We start from the raw sequence: 25,736 nt of genomic DNA, 5'->3' as shown, positions 1-25,736 counted from the left end.
GCTCATAGACAGCCGTGTTAAGCATGTAAACCGCAATCCAATGTCAGTAGTCCACTTGGGAAGCCAACAAACAGAGGGAGTAGGGTGACTGAAAAGATCAGATGTGAAAATCTATCAATTGTGCACACATTAATTAAATCAGAGTTTTAAGCTTAAATACAATATCCAGAGTATGCACAATGGGCAAGTGGACTACGGGTAGTCTATTTCTACCCAGGTATCCAAAGATATATCATCTGAATATCAACTCGTGCACAGTGCATAGCACATTCACGTGTATCGATCCCGGGTATTTATTTTAGTATCTCTACTGTACCAAGTAATTATTAGCCAGGCGATGTTGGTGTGTAGGGTGTCTTGAGTGTTAATTATTTTCATTATAAATGTCGCAAAATATTACCGTACTGAGTATAGTCCCAGGACCTAGACCTAAATGCTAGGATCATTCATGGTTGACCTTTAAAAAAAAATTAAAGATGTTTTGTATTTTTTGAAAATTGATCATTTGTATTCATGTCATACTCTAAAATGATTTCAAAATGCATTCAAATTCAATGCATTTTGAAATCATTAATAGAGTATGACATGAATATGAATACAAATTATCAATTTTTTTTTTAGGTCACTAGGTCTAGGGACACTAAACCGAAAAAATAAAAAATATTTTTTTTTTTTTTTTAATTGAGTATAGTCCCACCCCCAATTTTGAAAAATGTTCACCCAAAAGGGGTGGGACTATACTGCATCATCTGGTAATATTGACAATAATTAACAACCTGTTTCACCTCTCCATATTCATACATTGCTCATGCTCAGGTGTTTTCATATCATATTTTGTGGTGAAAAATGATTACAAATGTGTAATTTGCAATCATTTTTTGAGCAACGACTTCTTCGTAACGACGGCTAAGTGTGTATGTGAATGCACATTAAACACATACAAACACATACACAGCACCTGTTGGAACTCCCGGTCGGAGCAGGGAGTTTCAATTATTGGAACTGACGCCGACCTGATTAAATTGCAGAAAAATGAGAAAAGCAAATACCGATTATCACGCATGCTAAGCCTTGGTGTTTACTTCAGTTTTGATTTTCAGACAGAGCGTCAAGCTAATCAATTGATACAAATTGCTGCTCTCAAGTTGAAGAAATCTCAACTTCTGAGCGATCGCTTGACACGTGAATGATTTAACCAATCATTTCCAACCAAATAAATGGATCTACGTTATTATTTTGCTATAAATTTCTTCAACTCGCAATTTCAGGGACATTGTTTTTGCTTCAGCAATTTCAATCGATTGATTGGCTCAGTGCTCTGGAATTGGAAATGTAAGACTATATACTGAGCATGCGTGAGAATCGCTTTTCTGCAAAAGCGATCGAGTGTATGTATAAATTCAGCTTTATTTTGTACCGTATCGTACATTGTACACACTTTGTCCATTATTTTAATTCATGATTTGTAATCATGACTAGAGTATTTTATGTGAGCTTTTGAAATTGTGCATGCAGGTTTTTGGTTGTCCAACGGACAACAACCAAAAGCATTTTTGGTTGTCCAAGATTTAGTTGTCCCGGGTGAATAGACAACCACTGATTTCAAACTCTGGGTGATGCGTCAAGTTGCAAAGGATTCTGGGAAGGGTAAGTTTTCTCTGGGTTACTGCATCAGTAGCAGATTTATCAGGAGGCAAATATTGATTGATTGGTAATTGAGTGATTGCTTGCAGGCCCATAGCCTCAATTTATTTTGGGGGTGCTGATTTTGACAAAGTGGACCTTTTTTTTTAAATATTTGGACCTTTTAGGATGGGGGGGGGGGGCAGATTTTGACATTTTTGGACCAAAAGGCATAAAAAAAACCTATTTTTTCAATCGCTACACTCGCAAATGGGACTTTTTGAGGTCAAAAAAGGGGACTTTTGGGGCCTTTGGCATTTTTTTGGGCCCCTTGCTACAGGCCTGATTGCTACGGGCCTGATTGCTTGATTGGTTGTTGATTAATTCTAAGTCTAAAATGATTAGTTGTGGAGGAAATTAACATCACACAGAATGTTGCGTATACATGTATGAACTCATTCATACATGTATATTTTCATGACTAAACATTGTTTATGCCCTCTGGCATAAACAATCGTTTAGTCATGAAAATATGAATGAACCCCTAAATTAATTACACAAAATGTTTCTTTTCATAGGGGATGGAATGTTGCAGCTACGGGTGACAGAATTAGAAAGTACATTGCAAGGGTTACTGCATCAGAAGCAGATACAGGAGGCAGATTTTTCTCAGAAGCGAGCAAAATTTAAAGAGATATTCTTACAGAGGGAAGGTAAGAGGTGACCTCTAAAGATACATGTACATATGTATGGTACCGCAACTTAATCTGTGTGCTAGCCATAGGGTTCAATATAAAAAGTCCCAAGTTTTCAGATATTTTCTCAACATATCACAAGCTATCTTAGAACCACTACATGTAAACCAATACTAGGCTTGGATGCTAGGATTTTCAGACAGGCTCATGGGTACCCACCCAACATTACATTACCCGGGCAGGAAATACCCTGCCCGGGTGCCCGAAATAAAAATAAATAAAATAAAAAAATTCAAATTCAATGCATTTTGATATCATTATGACATGAATACAAATGATCAATTTTCATATTAAAAACACATAACATCATGCAATTTTTTTAGGTCAACCATGAATGATCCTAGCATTTAGGTGTATGTAGGTCCAATTCCTGGAATTTTCGAAAAATGGGGGGAGTGGGATTATACTCGAACATGGGACTATACTCAGACGAATACGTTAATTTGGTCAGAAATCTACATACAGGCGTCAACATTGGGGGGGTGATTGTATGGACCATCCCCTGGTAAAATATTGGGGATTTACCCCACCCCGGGATCTACGCCTATGCCTACAACCATTCTAACCTTGTATCATTTGTATGGCTCAATAAGTTAGTCTTCTTTTAACCAATCAGCAGGTAGTACTCATGGGGTTTTAGCCTCTTCACTCCTACCGCTATTCTTACCTTTTTGCTGATTGGCTCAATAAATCATATTAGTCTTCTTGTACAGCCAATCAGCAAGTAGTACTCTTGGGGTTAAGCCTCTTCACTTCTAAATGTACCGCTATTCTTACCTTGTTACTGATTGGCTCAATAAATCATAGTAATTTTAGAAAATTGCTCCTGGTTCCAGTTTTTGCACTTGATGCAGTAGTGCTGGAATGCTGTAATATTGTATGCAGAAAAGGATTTAATATTTGAAAATTGCTACTGTTTCTTCAAATATTGCTCTTGGTGCTTGTACAATGTAAAATCCCAGTGAACCAGGAGCAATGTTCAAAAACAAATTGCTCCTGGTTCCAGTCTGCTTATTTCCAGGTTTGGCTAAGGATTCTGGGAAGGGTAAGCATTGACCTCAAAGCACACATAGATTATGATCACAGGGTATTAAGCATTAGTTTGTCATGCTGTAATGAGCCCATCACAAAAGGCAGCAGGAATCACCCTGAAGAAGGAAATATTCAAATTTGTCACTTTTGAAACTCGATCCTTTTGTCATTCCATAGATTGGGGTATAAAATCATGTTTTCCAAATGAGGTATCCAAATACAGAATACAAAATAAATTATCCATCTATTGAAATCTATACTTTGTAATTTAGTTTTAGTGTCTTCAAGAAATTACTTGTTTTAAGTGTAAAGATACATACAAAGACAAATAAACCAACACCCATTAGCTCTTTAAGACTTCAATCATTTGTTGAGATTGGTAGAAAATTACTCAATGAACAAAATCGATAGTCGCACTTTAATGTTCTAATCAATGTAAAGCATGATGCTAGAGAACACTTTGCAGGGATTGAGTTTCAAGGTGTGCGAGTGTGATCGCACACCTTAAATGGCCTGTCCGAGTGCGATTTATAGCACACCTCAATTCCTAAACTTCTGAGTGCAATTTAATAGCACACCTGAAAGCCCACCATAACATTTTCAGAAGTGTGATTTGTAGCACTTCTGCTATTTTCAAAACTCAATCCCTGACTTTTTGAACAAATTAATAGAGCATCCAATACAATGTATATAAAAAGAATGGAGCAAACTGCAACTTTTGAATTTGCTTCTTCCTTGGGATTTTGGATTATTGTGTCTTCATTTCTTGACCAATTTCAACAAATAAGGTCTTAATTCTGAGCTAAAAAATGCAGCTATTGGCTGCTGGTTTGAATTATGACATATCTGATTACAGGGATGACATTAGCTGGTAACTTAATTCTTTTGTGGCTGTATATAGTATAATAACACGCCAAATCTTTTTTGATGTTTAGATGAGTTAATTAAAGAAGCTGAAAATCTTCGTAAAGAGAAGGAGCGATTAGAGGCCGAGATGAACGATGTGAAAGCCACTGCTGTGTTGGCAGAAGAAAGCTATCGGGAAGAAGTAGAAGAAGTCAGAAAGCTGTGGAAGACTGAAGTAGGCTCCATGCAACAAATTATGACAAGTAAGTCCAAATATGGTAAAAGGGCACCCTAATATGGTGAAAGGGTGCCCTAATATGGTAAAAGGGTGCCCTAATATGGTAAAATGGTGCTCTAATATGGTAAAAGGGTACCCTAATATGGTAAAAGGATACCCTAATATGGTAAAAGGGTTCCCTAATATGGTAAAAGGGTTCCCTAATATGGTAAAAGGGTTCCCTAATATGGTAAAAGGGTACCCTAACGGTAAAAGGGTACCCTAATATGGTAAAAGGGTTCCCTAATATGGTAAAAGGGTTCCCTAATATGGTAAAAGGGTACCCTAACGGTAAAAGGGTACCCTAATATGGTAAAAGGGTTCCCTAATATGGTAAAAGGGTTCCCTAATATGGTAAAAGGGTACTCTAATATGGTAAAAGGGTACCCTAATATGGTAAAAGGGTTCCCTAATATGGTAAAAGGGTTCCCTAATATGGTAAAAGGGTTCCCTAATATGGTAAAAGGGTTCCCTAATATGGTAAAAGGGTTCCCTAATATGGTAAAAGGGTTCCCTAATATGGTAAAAGGGTACTCTAATATGGTAAAGGATGCCCTAATATGGTAAAAGGGTACCCTAATATGGTAAAAGGTACCCTAATATGGTAGAAGGCTGACCTATGGTAAATGGGTGCCCTATATGGGGAATGTTGCCCTAATCAAAACACATTGGAATTTTTTTTTCATGCTCTTGAAAATTAAAGGGTAGGATAACATTTTATTATTTTTCTTAATATTTATAAACAATAAATAAAAAGATATATCAGCATTTAGCTTACAGAGAAGTTTGTAAATACTGTATAAAATGAGGGGTAAATCTTCTTTGTAGTACTTACCTTCTGATCAAATTTTATGAACGTTGGAATGTTTTTGCGAATCTTGAAAAATAAATGATAAATATGGAATATAATAGTGAATAAATAAATGAATAAAAGTGATAAATGGATTAACATTAAATGGAAATAATCAGTCAATCTGAATGAAGGCACAAAATTTTGTCACATAAAAGTAGTGTTTTTAAGAAAAAAAAACAGGTTCTTTTAGTTAATAAAAAACCCAATATAATATTTATGTGATGAACCTTCATGTACAGTAAGGTAGGAAAGGTGATAGAATTAGACCACACACCTTTATATCTTTAAATAGTTCTCTTCAACTTTTGCATGAACTTCATCATTTGAATTTAATTGTATCTTTCAAATTCATAGATGCAGTTGCGCTAACAACAGAAGAAACTGCTGTCACCTACGAGAGAGAACGAGGCACACTACTTAAGGTAAGTGACAAGTATTCGGTTATTTCTAAAAGTCACAAGTTCTAGGGAATTGTGACTATTAAATTAATGAAAATTTAGGTTCTAGAAACACTGGTCACACTAAAGGGAATCAGCTGCAAAATAATAACCACTACAGATTTTGCAAAGACCTTTCACACAGCTGCTGACCGATCACGTAGGTCATGCCTGCAGATTGATCGGCGAATGAGGTGCTGATGTGATGATGACATGATTCAATTAGCCAATCATATTTACACAGTAAACTGCCCCAAATCAGGCACGGCAAAAGGTCTTTGCAAATGGGTGTAATGGGTGCAATTGACCCTAAATAAAAGTGAATAAAGGAATTGAAGAAAATGTCTGTCAAACAAAAAGATGGAGTTCGATTGGGTTTTTTGCTGAATACACATTCAAAATAGCCAATTGATAGTTTAGAGGAAATAACCAAGTTTTTTAAAAAAATTCCCCATTTTTTTAAAGGCCAATGAGCAGCTTACAATGGAACTACAGGAACTTCAAAACCTTATCGCTGAGAGAAATCAGAGTGGAGATACAGGAGGTAGCTCACCAAGTTTACTGAGAGACAAACCTGAGTAAGTGAGATATAACCAAGTTAACTGAGAGACAAACCTGAGTAAGTGAGATATAACCAAGTTTACTGAGAGACAAACCTGAGTAAGTGAGATATAACCAAGTTAACTGAGAGACAAACCTGAGCAATTGAGATATAACCAAGTTTACTGAAAAATAGCGAGAGTATAGTGAGATATAACCAAGTTTACTGAAAGGTAAATCTGAGTAAGTGAGAAATTAAAACCAAGTTTACTGAGAGACAAACCTGAGTAAGTGAGATATAAACAAGTTTACTGCAAGATAACATGAGTAAGTGAGATATAACCAAGTTTACTGAAAAATAACCATGTGACAAGATCAACACATAATATTAGGTCTCAATCATTACTCCTGTGGTAGGGCTCATTACTCCTGTGGTAGGGCTCATTACTCATGTGATATGTATTTCATCTCTTCAGGGGTAGCCTACTAACCAATGTGACAAGATCAATACGTAGCTGGTCTAATACATCAACTCCTATCAAAGACGACGGGAAACCTGCTGAGAAATCAGAAATGTCAGATGAGGATTTGGAGAACAGCATGCTGAAGGTAGGGAGTACAGATGTATTAAGGTACCTCACCCTGTATATCCGAAACAAAGACAAACTAGACGGTGATCTAAAACACAAGGAAGGAATGGAATGAAAAAGTTGCATTTTCATGTTTTCTAGTTGTATAACGCTTTGTTTACAAATTAATAGGGCATCCGATGGGGGCGAACTGTAACTTTTGAATTTACATCATCCTTGGGATTTTGAATCGTAGTGTCTGATTTCAACAAATGAGGTCTTAAATCTGTGCTAAAAGATGCAGCTATATTGGCTGATGGTTCTAATTATGACATATCTGTCTTTGCTTAGGATATACTAGGGGGTGAAAATAATTGGTACCTTGATTATTTTGCACTTTACACAAATTACCATGCAAGTATGCTTCCCTGGAAAGCCCCCCCCCCCCCATTTTTTTGATAAAAGACCCCCTAAATTTGACCAAAATTAAGTATAGCTGTGAAAGACCCTTGATTTTGATAATTTCAGCTCTAAAAGACCCTAAATTGCTCATTCCTCACACTTCTTGTGATTTTCAACCAGAAAGCCAAGAAAGACCCTTTTACCGGTATGCAGTCCAAAGACCTACCACCTCAAATATCCGGGGGAGCATACTGACCAAAAATTTATGATGTGCACTGTATTCTGAATTTTAGGCCTGGAGAAAGGATGCTGAGATGCTGAAAGCAATGTTGCCTCTTGAAGAAGAAATTTAATAATTGGTCAAGAACAGCACTATTGGCTAAACTCATCAGGGTTGTTGTCATGCCGGCTGGCAGTAAGCACCGTTAGCAGTTGCCGACCAATCAAAATATGCTTCCATAAGCGTCCCTCCGACTGGCACAAAATTGAGCAAATATTGTATGATTATGTACATAATTTAGTAATTGTCAAAAATCTAGGCCAAAAGCTACAATGCATATTGTGCACACGCACATGTCCCAGACAGGTGTTTTTGGTAAGTTAACGCTATGGGCACTACCAGCTAAATTACCGGCCTCTAAGAACTATTTTGATTGGTTACAAGGAGGGCTATATGTGTACATCCATATCAAAAGGATGCACTTGTCGGCTGCTACATGTGTCTCATTTCACATAATAGCTAGGAATAAATACCAGACTCATTTCAAGTGGAGGTCACTTCAAATCATCCCCAAGTCACATGGTTTAGGAATACAGAGAACATTCCTTAACCATATCACTTGGGGATGATTTGAAGTGACCTCCACTTAATTGAGTCTGTTCTGTATTCCTAGCTATTATGTGAAATGAGACACATGTGTCCATAAGTGCATCGCTTTTGATATGGATGTACACATATCATATATTGAGCCAATTACAGATAGGGTAACAATAGTCTGTAGGACTGTAGTGGATTGAGCTTAATATTGCTTAGAGATCTAAGCTCAGTTTTGATTGGTTACTCAGATGATTATATCATGTAATTGACCAATTAGGGGCACTGTATTTTTAATTTTAGGCTCAGAAAGATGCTGAAATGTTGAGAGCTGTGGTGTTACCTCTTGAAGAAGAAATTGAGGCACTCAAGATGAAACTCAGAGATTCAGACAATCAAAGAAAGGCTCTAGAAGGAAAATTACGGGTGAGTAAATGTATACTTTATACTATAGCGATCAGTACCTGTCGAGGTACTGATGGCGATATAGGTCCAAATAAAAGACAACGTGCCTTATTTACACTATATATGCTTCACCCTGGTAGGGTGTAAGACAATGTGAGACACAAATAATATATGGTCGAATCCAACCAAAAGTGTCCACGGGCCAAAAATAAAAGTCCGAAATAAAAATGTCTCCACAATTTTTTCCTTTTGCCTATTGATTGATGACATATTGGCCTTATAGGAACCAAAAGTGCCATTACTAATCTTGAAAAATAAATCCAGGACGTGTGATAGTAAATGTGATATCAAAACCCAATGTTACCTACGAATACCACTAGGATGCTTTCACTATCGCAATACTAATCAACCTAAAACAAATGGAATATTCCCATTAACGTTTTTTTTCGTGTAATGTAGACCACAGGGTGTCAGAAAAATGCTAGCTCAACCAGAAAATATTTGTTTTTATTTTTATAACGCGATCAATATGATCTTAGTCAATGTATGCTAGTTTATTTTTGAAAATGAAGTTTAGGTCAGTTTCTGTATTTTATTTATCAAATGAGTATGCATCAATTTACACATTGTATAAGAACGAGTAGGATATATGTTTTCAAGAATATTAGGAATTATACGCATACACCTAACGCTTTATACAATGAAAAGGTGAAGAAACCCGGTATTAAGTAGGTAACCTGAGCGATTTAACAATATCTATATTGAGTTTAGAGGTTTAAATTTTGCTATTATGGTAATGAATTAATAAAATGGTAGTTTTAGATCTCTTTCAGATGGTACGTCCAAATGAATAAATGCTATTACCTTAGATCAAAAAATTTTGATGCTTTTAGCAAGAATTTGACCACTTCATTTTGATATACAAGTAGTTAATCAGCAATTTTACATAATAAATAATTGTTGAATGAATCCGTATATGGGTAATAATAGTGTCCTGGGGTACCGCTTAAAGTTTTTGACAATTAATTTCCATTGGTAGGGACACTTCATTACACATGTCATGTATTATGCTGTATTCGTAAGTAACATTTCAGTATTTGTAGGTAAGAATTGGACTTTTGGTGGATATCGCTATCAAAACTTCATTTTTATAAAGCACTTTGAATGTATTATTTTCTTTATGTGCGTTTATTGATACTTTAGACCCTATCATGTATTAATAATGTCGGTTCACAGCGGTTGAAAGAGGATTGAAGTAAGAAACAAAGGCACTAAAGTGACTTTAATTTGCTTAATTGCACACAAATCGCTTAAAACCGTTATTGCAGACTTGTGAAGTCCATCTTGGAGTCAGTTACGTCTTGTGGCCTTTCGTTTGAGGGCAACTACAATTAGCTTTATACCAGGGTCCATCACTGTGTTGTCTAGATCATGAGACAATGAGAACAGTCGTTTTTTCCATGGTATTCGTAGGTAACCTTAGCGAAAACGTCAAAAGTTACCTTGAATAAATCAATTTGGACACAAATTACTCAGAAACCAGAAGGTCGGTAAACATTTAAAATGAAGCACACATGACAGTTGACAAATCCAAGTATTTATCCCCTTCTAATCTTCTTTGAATCTGATTTTTCATTCAAATGAGCAGACCGTCGTCTATTTCAGTACATATTTTTCAACAATTAAGCCGTATTCAGTTTTGCATGGTGGGCATGTATGTGAATTCACAACTTTCATTGACATATGATTTGATAGCAAACATACAGGCCTTCGTTATGTACCAATATGGGCATTGGCATGAATGGCGGTGTTTCACAATACTGTCATGATGTCAAATTGTATTCAGAGGTAACATTCGGTTACCGAAATTTACCTACGAATACTTGCATTTATTGTTGACATCTCAGAAATATTTAAACGCAGGCTATTGAAACTTGGTAGAAATAAAGAGTGCATTACCCTGCACCTATTGCTTAACTATTGTTTACTATTCTCTCACTTTGTGGAAATGACACAGCTTTTAACATGTATTCGGAGGTAATGCATATTTTTACCAAACCTACCTTTGTGCCATTTAGAATTTCTGGCAGCTAAACACAATAATAAAGATGTCCGAATGCAATGCATTTCAGTATTGGACATATCAAAGCTTGTATCAATTGCGCATTTATTAGTGATTCCTATCTGAGCAAGAGATGTCTTGGGCAGTGAGTCGTTGTATGCGAGGGTGAAGAAATAGGAGGCCACTCAAAAAATTATCACAAAAAATTAATAATTATGTACAAATATGTGAAACATTGAACAGGCAATCTTTGAATACACACCTTTCAGGAAATCAATTTAGATTCAATCCAATAACTTCTTTTCATAACTGATTTAGATGTTTTTAAAAATACTTTAAGAAATATTTTGAAAAAATGGGTAAAAATAGCATGTTTTGGGGTCTCTGTGTCTAAGTTTTTCACAGAAGGGGGTCTTATTATATATGGCGCGAAGCGTATGATCAAGGCGAATAAACACAATACAAAAACGAATGCCAATTGATTAATACTTTGAAGTTATGGCCCTGAACATGCCGTGTACACTTTTCGTTGGATTCGACCATATGTGAGGATCAGAAATAAACGATGCAAGCCAGAGGAATTGTGATTTAAATGATGTTTTTTTGTTGTTGTTTTGGAGCTCAAGCAAACTGACATAATATGAAAATTTTGAGAGAGAAAATGTCAACTTTTGCAGTAACTACCTAATCAAGGACACTGTATTCTGCATTTTATGCTCAGATGATTATTGTAATTAACCAATGAGGGGGTCTGTTGTATTTTATATTACAGTCTGTACACTGTGCTCAGAAAGATGCTTAAAACAAGTTACATCTCTCTATTTGATTGGTGACTCAGATGATTATTGTAATTAATTAATCAATCAACAGATCTGTTGTATTTCATATTACAGTCTGCTCAGCTGGATGCTTTGGGTGGTATCACAACAGTAGATACGGCACAAAGTCCGTCTACACCTCCTGAAGGCGTTATAGGACAAACTGATATGGATGAAAAGGTGAGATATGGATAAGACAATATATCTCTTTTGAGGTCATTGTGTGAAATTGAGAGGGTTTGTTTTGGGCCAATGTAATTTGCCGAGGGAGCATGAACTCCCGAAGTCACACTCCTGAGGAAAAATAAGAGGCCCTATACAAACCCGGACAATTTCACGCAATGACCGTAAAACAGATGGTGCACAATTTGTCATGACAATAACATATTTTTTGTTTAAATAACTATTTAAAATGCAAACAAGGGAAGAGGCCTCGCATCATACACTGGAACATGGAAACATTCAAACATTACCAACTAGCATACGAGATCAAATTAATGATGCTTAATCGTATTCTTAATATATCAATATACAGGGAAAGAAGAATTACGCATCGCACACTAGCACAATTAAACATGAATTTACAAATGGAAACATTACATGCATAGGCAGATATACCAGAGTAAAGAACTCCGGACATACCTGCCTGTGCGGGGACTCGAACCCCAGACCTCTCGCTTGTCGGGCGAGCACTCTTACCACTGAGCTACACAGACTGTCCCTGATAAACAGGACTCAAGTCTGGTACTTATGGATATGAGCAGTCATGCGGGTAAACAGTACAAACAGCACATTACATACCAGTGTACGAGATCAATTAATGATGCTTACCCGCCAGCCTAACATAATCATACAAACAAGGGAAGAGGCTTACGCATCATACATTTTTTTTTTGAATGATACGGCGACCACCGAGATCAAATTAATACATCGATAGGGATAAGCATCATTAATTGATCTCGTACACTGGTATGTAATGTGCTGTTTGTACTGTTTACCCCGCATGACTGCTCATATCCATAAGTACCAGACTTGAGTCCTGTTTATCAGGGACAGTCTGTGTAGCTCAGTGGTAAGAGCGCTCGCCCGACAAGCGAGAGGTCTGGGGTTCGAGTCCCGCATTGACAGGCAGGTATGTCCGAGTTTTTACTCTGGTATATCTGCCTATGCATGTAATGTTTCCATTTGTAAATTCATGTTTAATTGTGCTAGTGTGCATGCGTAATTCTTCTTTCCCTGTATATTGATATATTAAGAATACACATAACATCATTAATTTGATCTCGCGGCGCTAGTTGGTAATGTTTGAATGTTTCCATGTTCCAGTGTATGATGCGAGGCCTCTTCCCTTGTTTGCATGATTATATTAGGCCATGGTAAGCATCATTAATTGATCTCGTACACTGGTATGTAATGTGCTGTTTGTACTGTTTACCCGCATGACTGCTCATATCCATAAGTACCAGACTTGAGTCCTGTTTATCAGGGACAGTCTGTGTAGCTCAGTGGTAAGAGCGCTCGCCCGACAAGCGAGAGGTCTGGGGTTCGAGTCCCGCACAGGCAGGTATGTCCGGAGTTTTTACTCTGGTATATCTGCCTATGCATGTAATGTTTCCATTTGTAAATTCATGTTTAATTGTGCTAGTGTGTGCGATGCGTAATTCTTCTTTCCCTGTATATTGATATATTAAGAATACGATTAAGCATCATTAATTTGATCTAAATTTTAGTTGGTAATGTTTGAATGTTTCCATGTTCCAGTGTATGATGCGTAGGCCTCTTCCCTTGTTTGCACGATTATATTAGGCCGGCGGGTAAGCATCATTAATTGATCTCGTACACTGGTATGTAATGTGCTGTTTGTACTGTTTACCCGCATGACTGCTCATATCCATAAGTACCAGACTTGAGTCCTGTTTATCAGGGACAGTCTGTGTAGCTCAGTGGTAGAGCTCGCCCGACAAGCGAGAGGTCTGGGGTTCGATCCCCTGAGCAGGTATGTCGGGAGTTTTTTACTCTGGTATATCTGCCTATGCATGTAATGTTTCCATTTGTAAATTCATGTTTAATTGTGCTAGTGTGCGATGCGTAATTCTTCTTTCCCTGTATATTTAAAATGCATTTTCCATTTTTGTTTCTTTTCTTTCTTTTTTTTTTAAATACATGGTGTACAAGTATGTTGGCTTATTCATGGTGATTACACATCCGTGTTTGCACATTAAGAAACAGTATAATTTTGGAGGCAAGTATGAGGACTAAACCACGTCCTTATAGGGTTAATACTGGTTATGGGTAGGTTCATCTGGAGATTTAAAGAAAAGCCAGCTACAAAGTATAAAAATTTCAATATTGTGTCTCTGGCAGGTGGAAGAGCTTAACCACATCCTTGAAGTAGAGAAATCATCAATGATCTGGAGATGTATGTTGCAGTGCTGGGTAAACAGAAGACAGTAATGGAGGAAGAAACTGATAAGATGCACACAGAACTCAAAGATGGTAGGTATATATGGCTAGGTAACCCAGATTAGGGGTAGACTAACCCAGGTTAGGGGTAGGTTCATCTGGAGATGTATGTTGCAGTCCTGGGTAAACAGAAGACAGTAATGGAGGAAGAAACTGATAAGATGCACACAGAACTCAAAGATCGTAGGTATATACAATGTATGACTAGGGTTAACCCAAGTTAGGGGTAGGTTAACCCAGGTTAGGGGTAGGTTAAACATAGGTCTATAGTCATGAAATAAACACATTATGCAAGATCTAGATGTGCTCTGTTCATTGAGGTCACTATTGACCCATGTTACACTAGATATCAGTACAGAAGATTGAAATGGAAGAAATGCATTATGGGATGTGTAAGATATCTTCTCTGAGGGCACAGTTGATTAGAATCATTATTAAGTCATTATGAACATAGAATGCAGTCAGTCTCCCAATTGGGCTACCAAATTGCAGGTTTAGCAACCCTGACATCATCTGATGCTGTTTTCATACTTTCCTGCCTCTTTGCCGCTCTGATGATGATTTTGGTTCACTGCACAGTCGCACCAGAAACGCTAGGGTGACCAACGGCAAGCCGATATATATTCATAACCTCATTAATATACACGATGCGTGTGAACCAATCATATTTTATTATTTGTAAAAACGCGAACACAAATCGAGGTCATTAATAACTCACAAATGACCGCAAAATGCGTAATTGTTCGAAAGTAAATATTAGTAACCTCCGCGTGCGCCGTATAGTGCGTTGAACAAACTGCGAGCGCGCTGGATGCGGTATTTGGATTGCATGCTACCATATTTGCACAGATTGTAAGATACATTTTTGTTATTGGTCGTCCTGTTTTAGCCTGATCGATTTTTGGAAAGGGAAGATGTAAAAATTGTATATTTTTTACATGGTAGCTACAACCCTAATGTTGATGTTTAATTCAAATTGAAGTTTGCAGATTACTAGAACTGGAAAAACAGGAGCACCAGCAACTGAAGAACACATGGCACATGGCCAATGATCAATTCTTAGAATCACAACGTCTTCAAATGAGTGACATGAGACGTATGGAGAGTGTCCTGACAGAGGAACAACAACGACAGGTTCTGGAGTTACAAAGGAAAGATCAGGAAAGGGAGGAACAGGAGAAGAGAGTAAGGGAGCTGACAGAATTGAGGGAGAAGGCTTCAAAGGAGCAAGAGGAAAGAAGGGCTCAACAGGTAAGGAAAGGGAGGAATGGAAGAAGAGAGTAAGGAGCTGACAGAATTGAGGTAGAAGGCTTCCAAGGAGCAAGAGGAAAGAAGAGCTCAACAGGTAATGAAAGGAAAAAATGGGAGAACAGAGTAAGGGAGCTGACAGAATTGAGGGAGAAGGCTTCAAAGGATCAAGAGGAAAGAAGGGCTCAACAGGTAAGGAAAGGGAGGAATGGAAGAAGAGAGTAATGGAGCTGACAGAGTTAAGGGAGAAGGCTTCGAAGGAGCAAGAGGAAAGAAGGGCTCAACAGGTAAGGAAAGGGAGGAATGGAAGAAGAGAGTAAGGGAGCTGACAGAATTGAGGTAGAAGGCTTCCAAGGAGCAAGAGGAAAGAAGAGCTCAACAGGTAATGAAAGGAAAAAATGGGAGAACAGAGTAAGGGAGCTGACAGAATTGAGGGAGAAGGCTTCAAAGGAGCAAGAGGAAAGAAGGGCTCAACAGATAAGGAAAGGGAGGAATGGGAGAAGAGAGTAAAGGAGCTGACAATTGAGGGAGAAGGCTTCGAAGGAGCAAGCGGAAAGAAGAGCTCAACAGGTAATGGAAGGGGAAAATGGGACAAGAGAGGAAAGGAGCTGACAGAATTGAGGGAGAAGGCTTCGAAGGAGCAAGAGGAAAGAAGAGCTCAACAGGTAAGGAAAGGGAGGAATGGAAGAAGAGAGTAAAGGAGCTGACAGAATTGAGGGAGAAGGCTTCAAAGGAGCAAGAGGAAAGAAGAGCTCAACAGGTAAGGAAAGGGAGGAATGGGAGAAGAGAGTAAAGGAGCTGACAGAATTGAGGGAGAAGGCTTCGAAGGAGCAAGCGGAAAGAAGAGCTCAACAGGTAAGGAAAGGGAGGAATGGGAGAAAAGAGTAAAGGAGCTGACAGAGTTAAGGGAGAAGGCTTCGAAGGAGCAAGAGGAAAGAAGGGCTCAACAGGTAAGAAAAGGGAGGAATGGGAGAAGAGAGTAAAGGAGCTGACAGAATTGAGGGAGAAGGCTTCGAAGGAGCAAGAGGAAAGAAGAGCTCAACAGCTAAGGAAAGGGAGGAATGGGAAAAAAGAGTAAAGGAGCTGACAGAGCTAAGGGAGAAGGCTTCGAAGGAGCAAGAGGAAAGAAGGGCTCAACAGGTAAGAAAAGGGAGGAATGGGAGAAGAGAGTAAAGGAGCTGACAGAATTGAGGGAGAAGGCTTCGAAGGAGCAAGAGGAAAGAAGGGCTCAACAGGTAAGGAAAGGGAGGAATGGAAGAAGAGAGTAATGGAGCTGACAGAATTGAGGGAGAAGGCTTCGAAGGAGCAAGCGGAAAGAAGAGCTCAACAGGTAAGGAAAGGGAGGAATGGGAGAAAAGAGTAAAGGAGCTGACAGAATTGAGGGAGAAGGCTTCGAAGGAGCAAGAGGAAAGAAGGGCTCAACAGGTAAGGAAAGGGAGGAATGGAAGAAGAGAGTAAGGGAGCTGACAGAGTTAAGGGAGAAGGCTTCAAAGGAGCAAGCGGAAAGAAGAGCTCATCAGGTAAGGAAAAGTAGGAATGGGAGAAAAGAGTAAGGGAGCGGGCAGCATTTAGGGGGAAGGCTTCTACAGTACCGAGCAAGAGGAAAGAAGAGCTCGGCAGGTTCATTCAAATTTCATACGCCCTCTGAGATTCTGGGAACCTCTTCAACAGAGAAGAAAGACAGACAGACTGACAATATTCCAGCAATCAATCACAGATCAACTCGCCATTCCAGTGTTAACACTCCTGCGCCTGGTCGAAAGGAACTCACGTAATACATCTGCATCAAATAACTATATCCCTATATCTTGTAACAAAAATTGTTATAAGTATTCATTTGTGCCACAAACACTAATCGACTGGAACGCTCTGCCACAGTCGATATCAACCATCAAAGACAAGAAAGCCTTCAAAGCAGCCGTACAACACCATCTTTACCAGTAACCAAGGCATTCCAAGAAAGATACGCATACACACAGTATCCTGACCGGTTGACTCGCCTCACAGTGGGTGTTGGACAGTACCAAGACAAGACAAGACAAGGGGTCTGTTTCAAAAGTAGTTGGCTAATGTGCTAATTCCATTTGAAGTACATGTGAAAGATATTTCCAAAAATATGGACTTTAAATGGAATAGTCCATTGTGTACTTTTAAAGTATAGATGATAACAAGACTCAACAAGTTGCTATGGATACAGGCTAAAACCATTTTTCTTTTCAATCTGTCTTAACAGGAGAGAAAAACTTCTGAACCGCAAGATATCCCATCCGTCCCGGGCAAACCAGCCTCAAAATCTTACACATTCACAACAGAGTCACCAGTCACATCAGGGTCTAGCGGGTCTACAACCAAGATATCACCTCATGCTGCTGGTAAGTTACAAGAAGCATTCTGATTGGCTTCAAACTGGGCTATATCACATATTGAGCCAATCAGAGATAGGGTATCATAGGGTCTAGCGGGTCTACAACCAAGATATCACCTCATGCAGCTGGTAAGTTACAAGAAGCATTCTGATTGGCTTCAAACTGGGCTATATCACATATTGAGCCAATCAGAGATAGGGTATCATAGGGTCTAGTGGGTCTACAACCAAGATATCACCTCATGCAGCTGGTAAGTTACAAGAAGCATTCTGATTGGTTTCAAACAGGGCTATATCATATATTGAGCCAACCAGAGATAGGGTATCATAGGGTCTAGTGGGTCTACAACCAAGATATCACCTCATGCAGCTGGTAAGTTACAAGAAGCATTCTGATTGGTTTCAAACAGGGCTATATCATATATTGAGCCAACCAGAGATAGGGTAAAATAGGGTCTAGTGAGTCTTCAACCAAGATTTATTTTCACCTCATGCAGCTGGTAAAATACAAGGTATTTTTATTTTTGGCCCCACAGATATATGGGGCTTATGTTATCATCCAAATGGATGGAAGCAATAATCAACTTCAAACTTGGTATGTGATAGTACATGTATATGGTGGCCTGATGTGTTGTATAGTTTTGGGTCATGCTATTTGTATAATTATGAATATTAATGAGCTCATTTGCATATTTTGCCTACTTTTTCATTAATCCACTCTGCAGCTTAAATGCAATAACCAATCAACTTCAAACTTGGTATTGTGATAGTATATAGTGGCCTGTATAGTTTTGTGTCATGTTATTTGCATATTTATGAATGTTAATAAATGAACTTATTTGCATATTTGCATATTACATATTATTTGTATATCACCTTTCTTATTTACACACCTTTGTGTGTGGGGCCACCATAATTATGAACCGCATAATTGTTTTGTATTTTAGAGATTGGAGACATAATATATGTTTTAAGTAAAAGTCACTGGGCATTTCACAATGATCTAGTATGCTGCTAATATAACAGGTCTATTTTGATAGGTTACTCAGATGATTATATATATATTTCACAACTCCAACTAACTCGTTTTATGATGGACTATTGTAGCTTAAGTTCAAGCAGTTTATGTCAAGTGTATAACGATTGTATTTATATATGTGTGTGCTTGTAATGTAGTTTTAAGATCAGTATGCCTGATGATTCCATCATGGATGAAACTGCCAGTTGCATAAAAATTTAATTTTGCATTACTTTTTGTTTATACTTACGGTCTCCTTACGGATCGAGCACTTTTGTTTACTGGCAAGTCAGCCTTATCTACTTCAGTATATATATATATATATGTAATTAATCAATCAAGAGCACTGTTAGAAAGACTAGATCCTATGGGTATCATAGTAGTGGTGTCAGTGCTTTTACACAAGCGATACAGACATACTACCCTTGTATGTGCATTGAAAAAGAGGTGCTGAGACAGTTTTTGTCCCTGATATTCAGGTATTCCAAATGTTGACCCAGACGACCTCCTACAATTTGAAAGCACAGGACCATCTCCTGCCGGGGCTGAGAGCACCCCCAATGCCTCTTTACACAGAAGCGTGTCCGAGATAGCAGCTCATAGTTTTGCAGACAGTGCAGTTCAGGGGATGGAAGGGGACTCAGGTTCTATCACATCAGGATTTAGTTTGACTGAGGCACAGGAAAAAGCTATATCAAGTAAGAATTCTATTAATCAATCATGTCCAAGATAGCAGGTAATAGTTTTGCAGACAGTACAGTTCACATGATGTCATGATATGGGGGCTCAGGTTCTTTCACATCAGAAGTTGCATTCCTGATCCTCTGTTCATGCGCAACTTGAAGTGTGCCTGTCACCATGCAATAATGTTACACACACCGAGGAAGAAGTGAAGTTCCGGTAAACTTAACTGACACTTTATAATAAAGGAGAGAAAAAATCAGAACCATTCCGATTTGAACCAGCACAGACTCACAATTACATGTCGTTGAGTTCATCACCACTTGCCACAACAGCTCATGGCTGATAGTGATAGTCTGTCTGAGCTTCACTTCTTTACTAGCGGTCACCTGTCTTTCTCAAGTTTATCTGCACCTCTGCTTCTGGTACTTCTTCCCCATCAGTTGCTAACAAAATATGTTTCATTATGGTGCAACTTTCCCCCTTTACCTCACCATGCATGCCTTCTGCATTCAGTCAGATAAAATGAGCTGTCTTTGAAGGTTCCCAGATCTTATGTTTGTCAGCCACAATTGAATGCCCTTCCTTAACATTGCCTAACCAGGATATGCAGAGCTTCAAGAGGGAGGTAAACTGCTATCTTGGCACCAACCCATCTTTACTTCCTAGTGGTAGATACCTGCTGTGAATGCCTTGATAAACACACACAATGGGCTATTCCATTTGAAATCCATATACCCTATGGAAGGCATGGCCTTAATCTCCTACACAGGGTGTGTAATGAAGTCGCCCATAAAGATTATCCCATTCACACTTTCTATGGGGGCGATACAGGTCATGTCTTCCATGGGGGTGTGTGTGGATCTGGGAATCTTTTGTTTCTTATGTAATATGTAGTTTCTTATGTAATATGTTTTAAATGACGTGATTGGGGCTCGTAATATGTTTTAGTTTATCTATTTACCCAACTCTGGTTCATGGGGAGAAATCCTGTCTCCTTCGGTGTGATCTCTGTTTTGCTGTCTTGTTTTTGCAGAGTTTTTAGGTTTAGCCACTTAGAAAGTGACTTTTGTTACTCTTGGCTATCCCTGCCAGAGGCTCTATGTCTTGTTCTCCTGTTTTTCACACCGAGGGAGTCTTGGATTCCTCATCATGGACTAGAGTCTTGCCTTTTAATAACTCCTAAAAAAACACCTCATGTTAATTGCTGGTCAATTGAAAATGTTAAATGCTTTTAATAGGGATGACCATCATAATTTCATGTTGCCCCTATTGCTACAAAAGATTGTTTTCTGGAAAGAACTCATCAACAGAAGTATTTTGGTGGTTAAATGGTCAAAATCGGTCAAAAACTTTTCGAATTATGAATTTTCAAAGTTTCCCATTCTGACCGGTCATTGGAACGAAATAAATTGACAAAGTCTAAAAATAGCAATGTGAGCAAAATTGGTATAAGCATATATTTACCTTTTATATTTCTTTATTTTAATATATATGCAAACATGAAACAAGCATATTGTGAAAGTATCAAAGGGTTTCTTATGAAATGGCACTTTACTAGTCAATAGCATTAAGTATTTCTTCAAACCGAGGCACTGAAATCATTCTTTTATAAAACATTTGCCAAAAATCATCCATAATGTCCAAAGTGGCACAAAATCAAAAGTCCAGGTGAACTTTTTTTTCACAACAATATACACTACACATAAGAAAAATACAAATGTACTACAAGGGATTTTCAACATAGGAATCCAAACAATCAAGTACCAACATGCACAGCTTTGTCCTGATATCAGTTCTGGGGTTTTAACAAAATGTTTAACCTCTATTGTGATTGGCAGCAGCATAAGGTATCTCTTTGATAGCTGATAATGCCCAGCCATTCAGCAAGTGGCTAATAACTGACCTTGATAGGCTTGAATGAATACTGTCATCTGCTACAAAACCATCACACTCTTTGACTCTAGGACCTGGTCACTCCATATGCTACAGGGAGCACAGTACTTTAACATTATGGAGTGAAAGACTCATTATTGATTAGGCGCGTATTTTAAAAGTACAGCTCCTGTGCGTGTATAGCAGCAAGTCAGTGCAGATGGTATAAATATAAGAAAATGTTTAGGGTTGAGATCAGGTGAAAAATACAACAAATGTTCACGAAACTTCACATTTATGTTCAGAAAGGTGTCTATTTAACATGATTCGAAAGGTGTATGGAAATTCCAAAGGGAAGCTGGTGATTTAATTTTTAACTCGAGATCTACTTGTCCATTTTTTTAACCTTTTTTCAGAGGGTATGATAGAGGTAATAACGACAACTCTGCCAAATTACAGCTCAGTAGGTCAAGGTGTTCACCTGATCTTATTCATCTGAATATTTTGTGCCATTCTGAGCAGTGCTGCACTTGGCCACTGGCAATTAAGCGCACTGTGGCGATGGACCAATTTTGACTCACACTTACAGAAAAACCAAATAAGTTATGTTGCTGTAATTTGCAGGATAGTTACAAAACATAATTGGCATTAACATCTCCAATTTTGTACAGAAAAATTATGAAAAATAAAAGAATGAGCTCAATTTAGAAATGTCTGTGCAAGCAGTGCACAGTTGTGCTCCCTGCATGTCTATGGGAGTGTTCTAATCAAGTTGATGGTTCATTGGTCATCCCTACTTTTAATATTGTGCAATCATTGTACCATATGTGTTTTACTGTATGTTTAATGTTTTTTATCTGGCAAATAAAATGAAATGAAATGAAATGGATTTCAACTGAAATAGACCAATACAGTGTCTGCAAGACAGATTCATGTTAAATTTGAAAGCTAAAACTTTAAAACTGGCATAACTTGAAATTTTCAATAAATAAAGAAAAACCTACAAAATTATACAATTCCTACAAGACTCTAAAAATATTTCCCAAACATTTACCACAATATTGTTATTTAATGAAATAAATTTGTTGTACAATGTAATGTTTTCTGTTGCAGGTGACACACCTGAGACAGCTGAAATCAAGTCAGTTTTAGCCAGTGCCAGGATGAAATCAGAGAGTTTCCCTCATTAACTGGCAAGAGAATTGTTAGTGAGGTTGAGTGGAGTAGACTACAAGATCAGGTGAGTCTGCCTGTAAGAACAATTTTGATTGGCTACAAAGTGGGCCATATCATGTATTAAGCCAATCAGAGATGGGGTAAAGTGGGTTGAATGGAGTACACTACAAGAACAGATGCGTCTGGCTCTAAGAACTGCCTTGATTGGTTACAAAGAGGGCTATATCATATATCGAGCCAATCAGAGATAAGGTGAAATAGGTTGATTTGAGTCGTCTATAATTACAGACCGTGACTGCGCTTTCTTACAGTGACTATGATTGGTTAATTAAATGATATAATCATCTGAGTAACCAATCAAAATTTAGCTTATAGATCTCTTTATAATTTTAAGCTTAGCACCCTTCAGTCCCACTGACTATTCTGTATAGGATAATGGCCAAGGATTAGAGCGTGAGTGGCTAAGAATGGCCGTGGGCGGAGGCCCTAGGCCATTCTTAGCCACTCACGCTCTAATATTAAGACCTTATGACGTCGCTATTAACCATTATTTTCGAATGGAGTGTTATTGAAATTTGATGCTCTTTACAAATTGATCAATTGCTCACACTGAATACACTATCAAATACACTAATAGAATGATCGCATTAAGTTGCAGGTGAAAAATACCATACGGACTCAGCTTTATGTAAAATTTCTATAGAATTACCCATCATATCACGATCCAGGTGTTTAGTTTAAATCATCCGTAACCACGTTCTTGAATTATAAAGATCTAAAATGTTTGTTACCCAAATTGAATAAACGTAGATTCGTAAAATCATTAAAGTGATTAGAAGTACAATCAATAGTTCTTTATGCCCACTTCTAATGTGTTAACTATTGACATGATTGAAGTAGTTGCGTTTAGGTCTGTATTTTGCATAATAAAGAAAATTGGCAAACTGGTCATAGGTTAATATGAAATAGTTAAATGCAGATCATTGCAGTTTTGTACCTCAAGAAAGGTAGACCTGCCGCTATCATGAGCAATGATATTCTTCTCTATGAATCGAGTGTTCGATTTTGGACAACCTTGCAATTATGGACACTATTTATTTATCTTGGATACTAGTAATTATAATTTGTGATGGAATCATTCCGAGGATATATATCGTTGATTCGCAGCAAGGACCTAAATCAGGTATGATTCTACTTTAAGCCGAAGTAAGGTACGAAAATTTTAAATGTGTAAACTTTGTTTTATTTGGTTGGCCTTATTGCAACCCATTTTACCTAGGCCTATTATGTCCCTGAACTTGGTGCAAAAAAAACAACAAACAAACTTCGCCCTTCCTACGCGAAATAAAAGCTCAACTTCCAGTCCCCCTCCCGAAATCAACTGGAGCGTCCCTAACATTATAATATTTAATTATCGGATAGGCCTACTGATCGATGTAAGTAAATATTCAAACATCAGATGTACTAAAGTGAAATAAAAATTATACCGAAAATAGACCTACTGTGGCTTTTATCATTATTAAACATGCCCAAAGCAAACGATTTAAAAATAAACAGATACATAGGCCTAAATACATGATACATAATGTGTATTATGTAGCAATGTTGCCCAAAATGTAACAAATTAAACGTTGGTCCCAAGCCACTGAAAACGTATAAAAATATAAAGAACAAAAAAAATGATATAAAAAACACTAAGCGTAGAAAGAAAGGTCCAAATAATTTAAAGTTACGGGCTTACTAAGTTAAGCCTAAATAAGCATTTTCCACCAAAGTGAGGGTAAAAACACATCTTGCATAATAAGTATATACAACTTTTAACCTGCCCGTTTTGATCTTGCCTTACTTTTCACAGATTGCATTGTAAATTTATGTTTAAGGGCTCGGATAGCGATGTTTTTCACGTGTAGGCCTATATAATATATTTGAGGGACCTGAGAGCAAATCAGACACATCGAATTGGATTTTGAACACGAGGAATGTCCTTCTGATATCAAATAATTCTGATTTGTATTAAATTCGCGATATATACATTACACATTTTATGGCAAATTATTAAAAATTGTAAATTGTAAAAAAGTAAATTGTATAAATCTAACGATATGCACCTAAAGATTATGAAGTTGGGATGAACAGCTGTCCATCATATGAAAATTTTGACCTTCATTATTACAGATTTTTTTCCTCAAAACACTAAAAATGTAGGTCTTTTGGACAAAATGTTTATGTTCAATATGAAAGGTCAAAATTTTCAATTGGCTTTTCATCCCAGCTAGGCCTACATAGGCCTACAGTTTCATTACATATCATTTATTAGATTTATAAAGTTTACTTCGAGGGCTGTTAAATCAAAAAATATGACATTTTAATAATTTGCCATAAAATTTGTATTATATCACAATTTCACAAAATCAAAATTATTATTTTTTTTTTATATCAGAAGGACAATCCTCGTATTCAGCATGTAATTCGATATGTCTGATGTGCTCTCATGTCCCATAACAATAATGTGCAAATGTTGCTATCCGCTTCCCTAATTTATTGTATTAATGAAAATCATAGTTTTGTTGTTTTTCGAATCACTGTTTTGCATGAATGAAGTGATGATAACAATACTGCACTTTACGCAAATACATGCTTTTTTCGAAAGTGCAATTGTTATTGAGTCACTACATTCAATAAATGCCAGTACTTTTTCCCTGAAAAGTATTTGCTTTTCAGAAAAAAGAGAAAGGCATTTACGAATGGCGTGTTATTGTAATCATCGCTCCATTCGTGGAAAATAATGGAGCGGTAAAACAATAGCGCGACGTCATAGGTGTGTATTAATGCCATATATCTGATTGACTATACATGATATAGACCTTTATAACCAATCAAAAGTGGTAGATTCACAAATTTCAAAATTGTAAATTTGCATGACCATATTTGGAATCAGCATGAAAAATCCATTAAAATGGATAAAAAAAGAAGCCTAGTATTGATTTTTGTTCACACCATTTAAACGACAAATATCTCGGGCATTAAATTTCCCTAGGATAATGAAGAAAATATGAGCTTTCTTTTGATACCAAAATTTCAATTTTAATAGAGAAAAATGGGGGATGAGGCTATCGATCGGATCAAAGACCATTAATCTCTGAATTTTTACTTTCTCACATCACTCAGTGGGTAATGGTGTTGGAGGTGCTGAGATCAGTGTTTCCAGAAGTTCTTCTTCTAGAATTGCTAGTTGGTTGGTTTTGATATTCTCTCATTATTTCCTTGTTTAGGTTAAGAATGCTAGAGAGAAGCTAGGCAGGCCATGTGATATGTGCAGTAATTATGAGTTACAACTACAGACTGTTCAGAGTAATGAGCAGGAGTGTAAAGATTTGGTTCAAGGTTTTAAACAGGTGAGTGAACAATATTCAAATTTTGTTTAAAAATTCAAACATTTCAGAATTGTAAATTTTCACGACCATATTTGAACCGTGA

The 25,736-nt window shown here is 37.4% G+C and overlaps 1 protein-coding gene across 1 annotated transcript in view; it reads left to right on the top strand.

Moving 5' to 3' along the window:
- LOC140168552 (rab GTPase-binding effector protein 1-like) overlaps positions 1-25,736 on the top strand; it is a 51,289-nt gene that overhangs the window by 4,482 nt on the left and 21,071 nt on the right. Inside the window, 15 exon segments of the mRNA XM_072191953.1 lie at positions 2,202-2,336; positions 4,346-4,519; positions 5,741-5,808; positions 6,289-6,401; positions 6,840-6,972; positions 8,452-8,574; positions 11,509-11,613; positions 13,798-13,834; positions 13,837-13,929; positions 14,879-15,147; positions 17,378-17,516; positions 19,007-19,225; positions 22,197-22,256; positions 22,259-22,323; positions 25,532-25,654. Coding sequence (XP_072048054.1) covers positions 2,202-2,336; positions 4,346-4,519; positions 5,741-5,808; positions 6,289-6,401; positions 6,840-6,972; positions 8,452-8,574; positions 11,509-11,613; positions 13,798-13,834; positions 13,837-13,929; positions 14,879-15,147; positions 17,378-17,516; positions 19,007-19,225; positions 22,197-22,256; positions 22,259-22,323; positions 25,532-25,654 — 1,856 coding nt within the window.

The sequence above is a fragment of the Amphiura filiformis genome, chromosome 13 (genome assembly GCF_039555335.1).
Source record: "Amphiura filiformis chromosome 13, Afil_fr2py, whole genome shotgun sequence".
Taxonomy (NCBI): Eukaryota; Metazoa; Echinodermata; class Ophiuroidea; order Amphilepidida; family Amphiuridae; genus Amphiura; species Amphiura filiformis.
The sequence above is the reverse complement of the archived record's forward strand: the minus strand, read 5'-3'. Positions and strand labels throughout refer to the sequence as shown.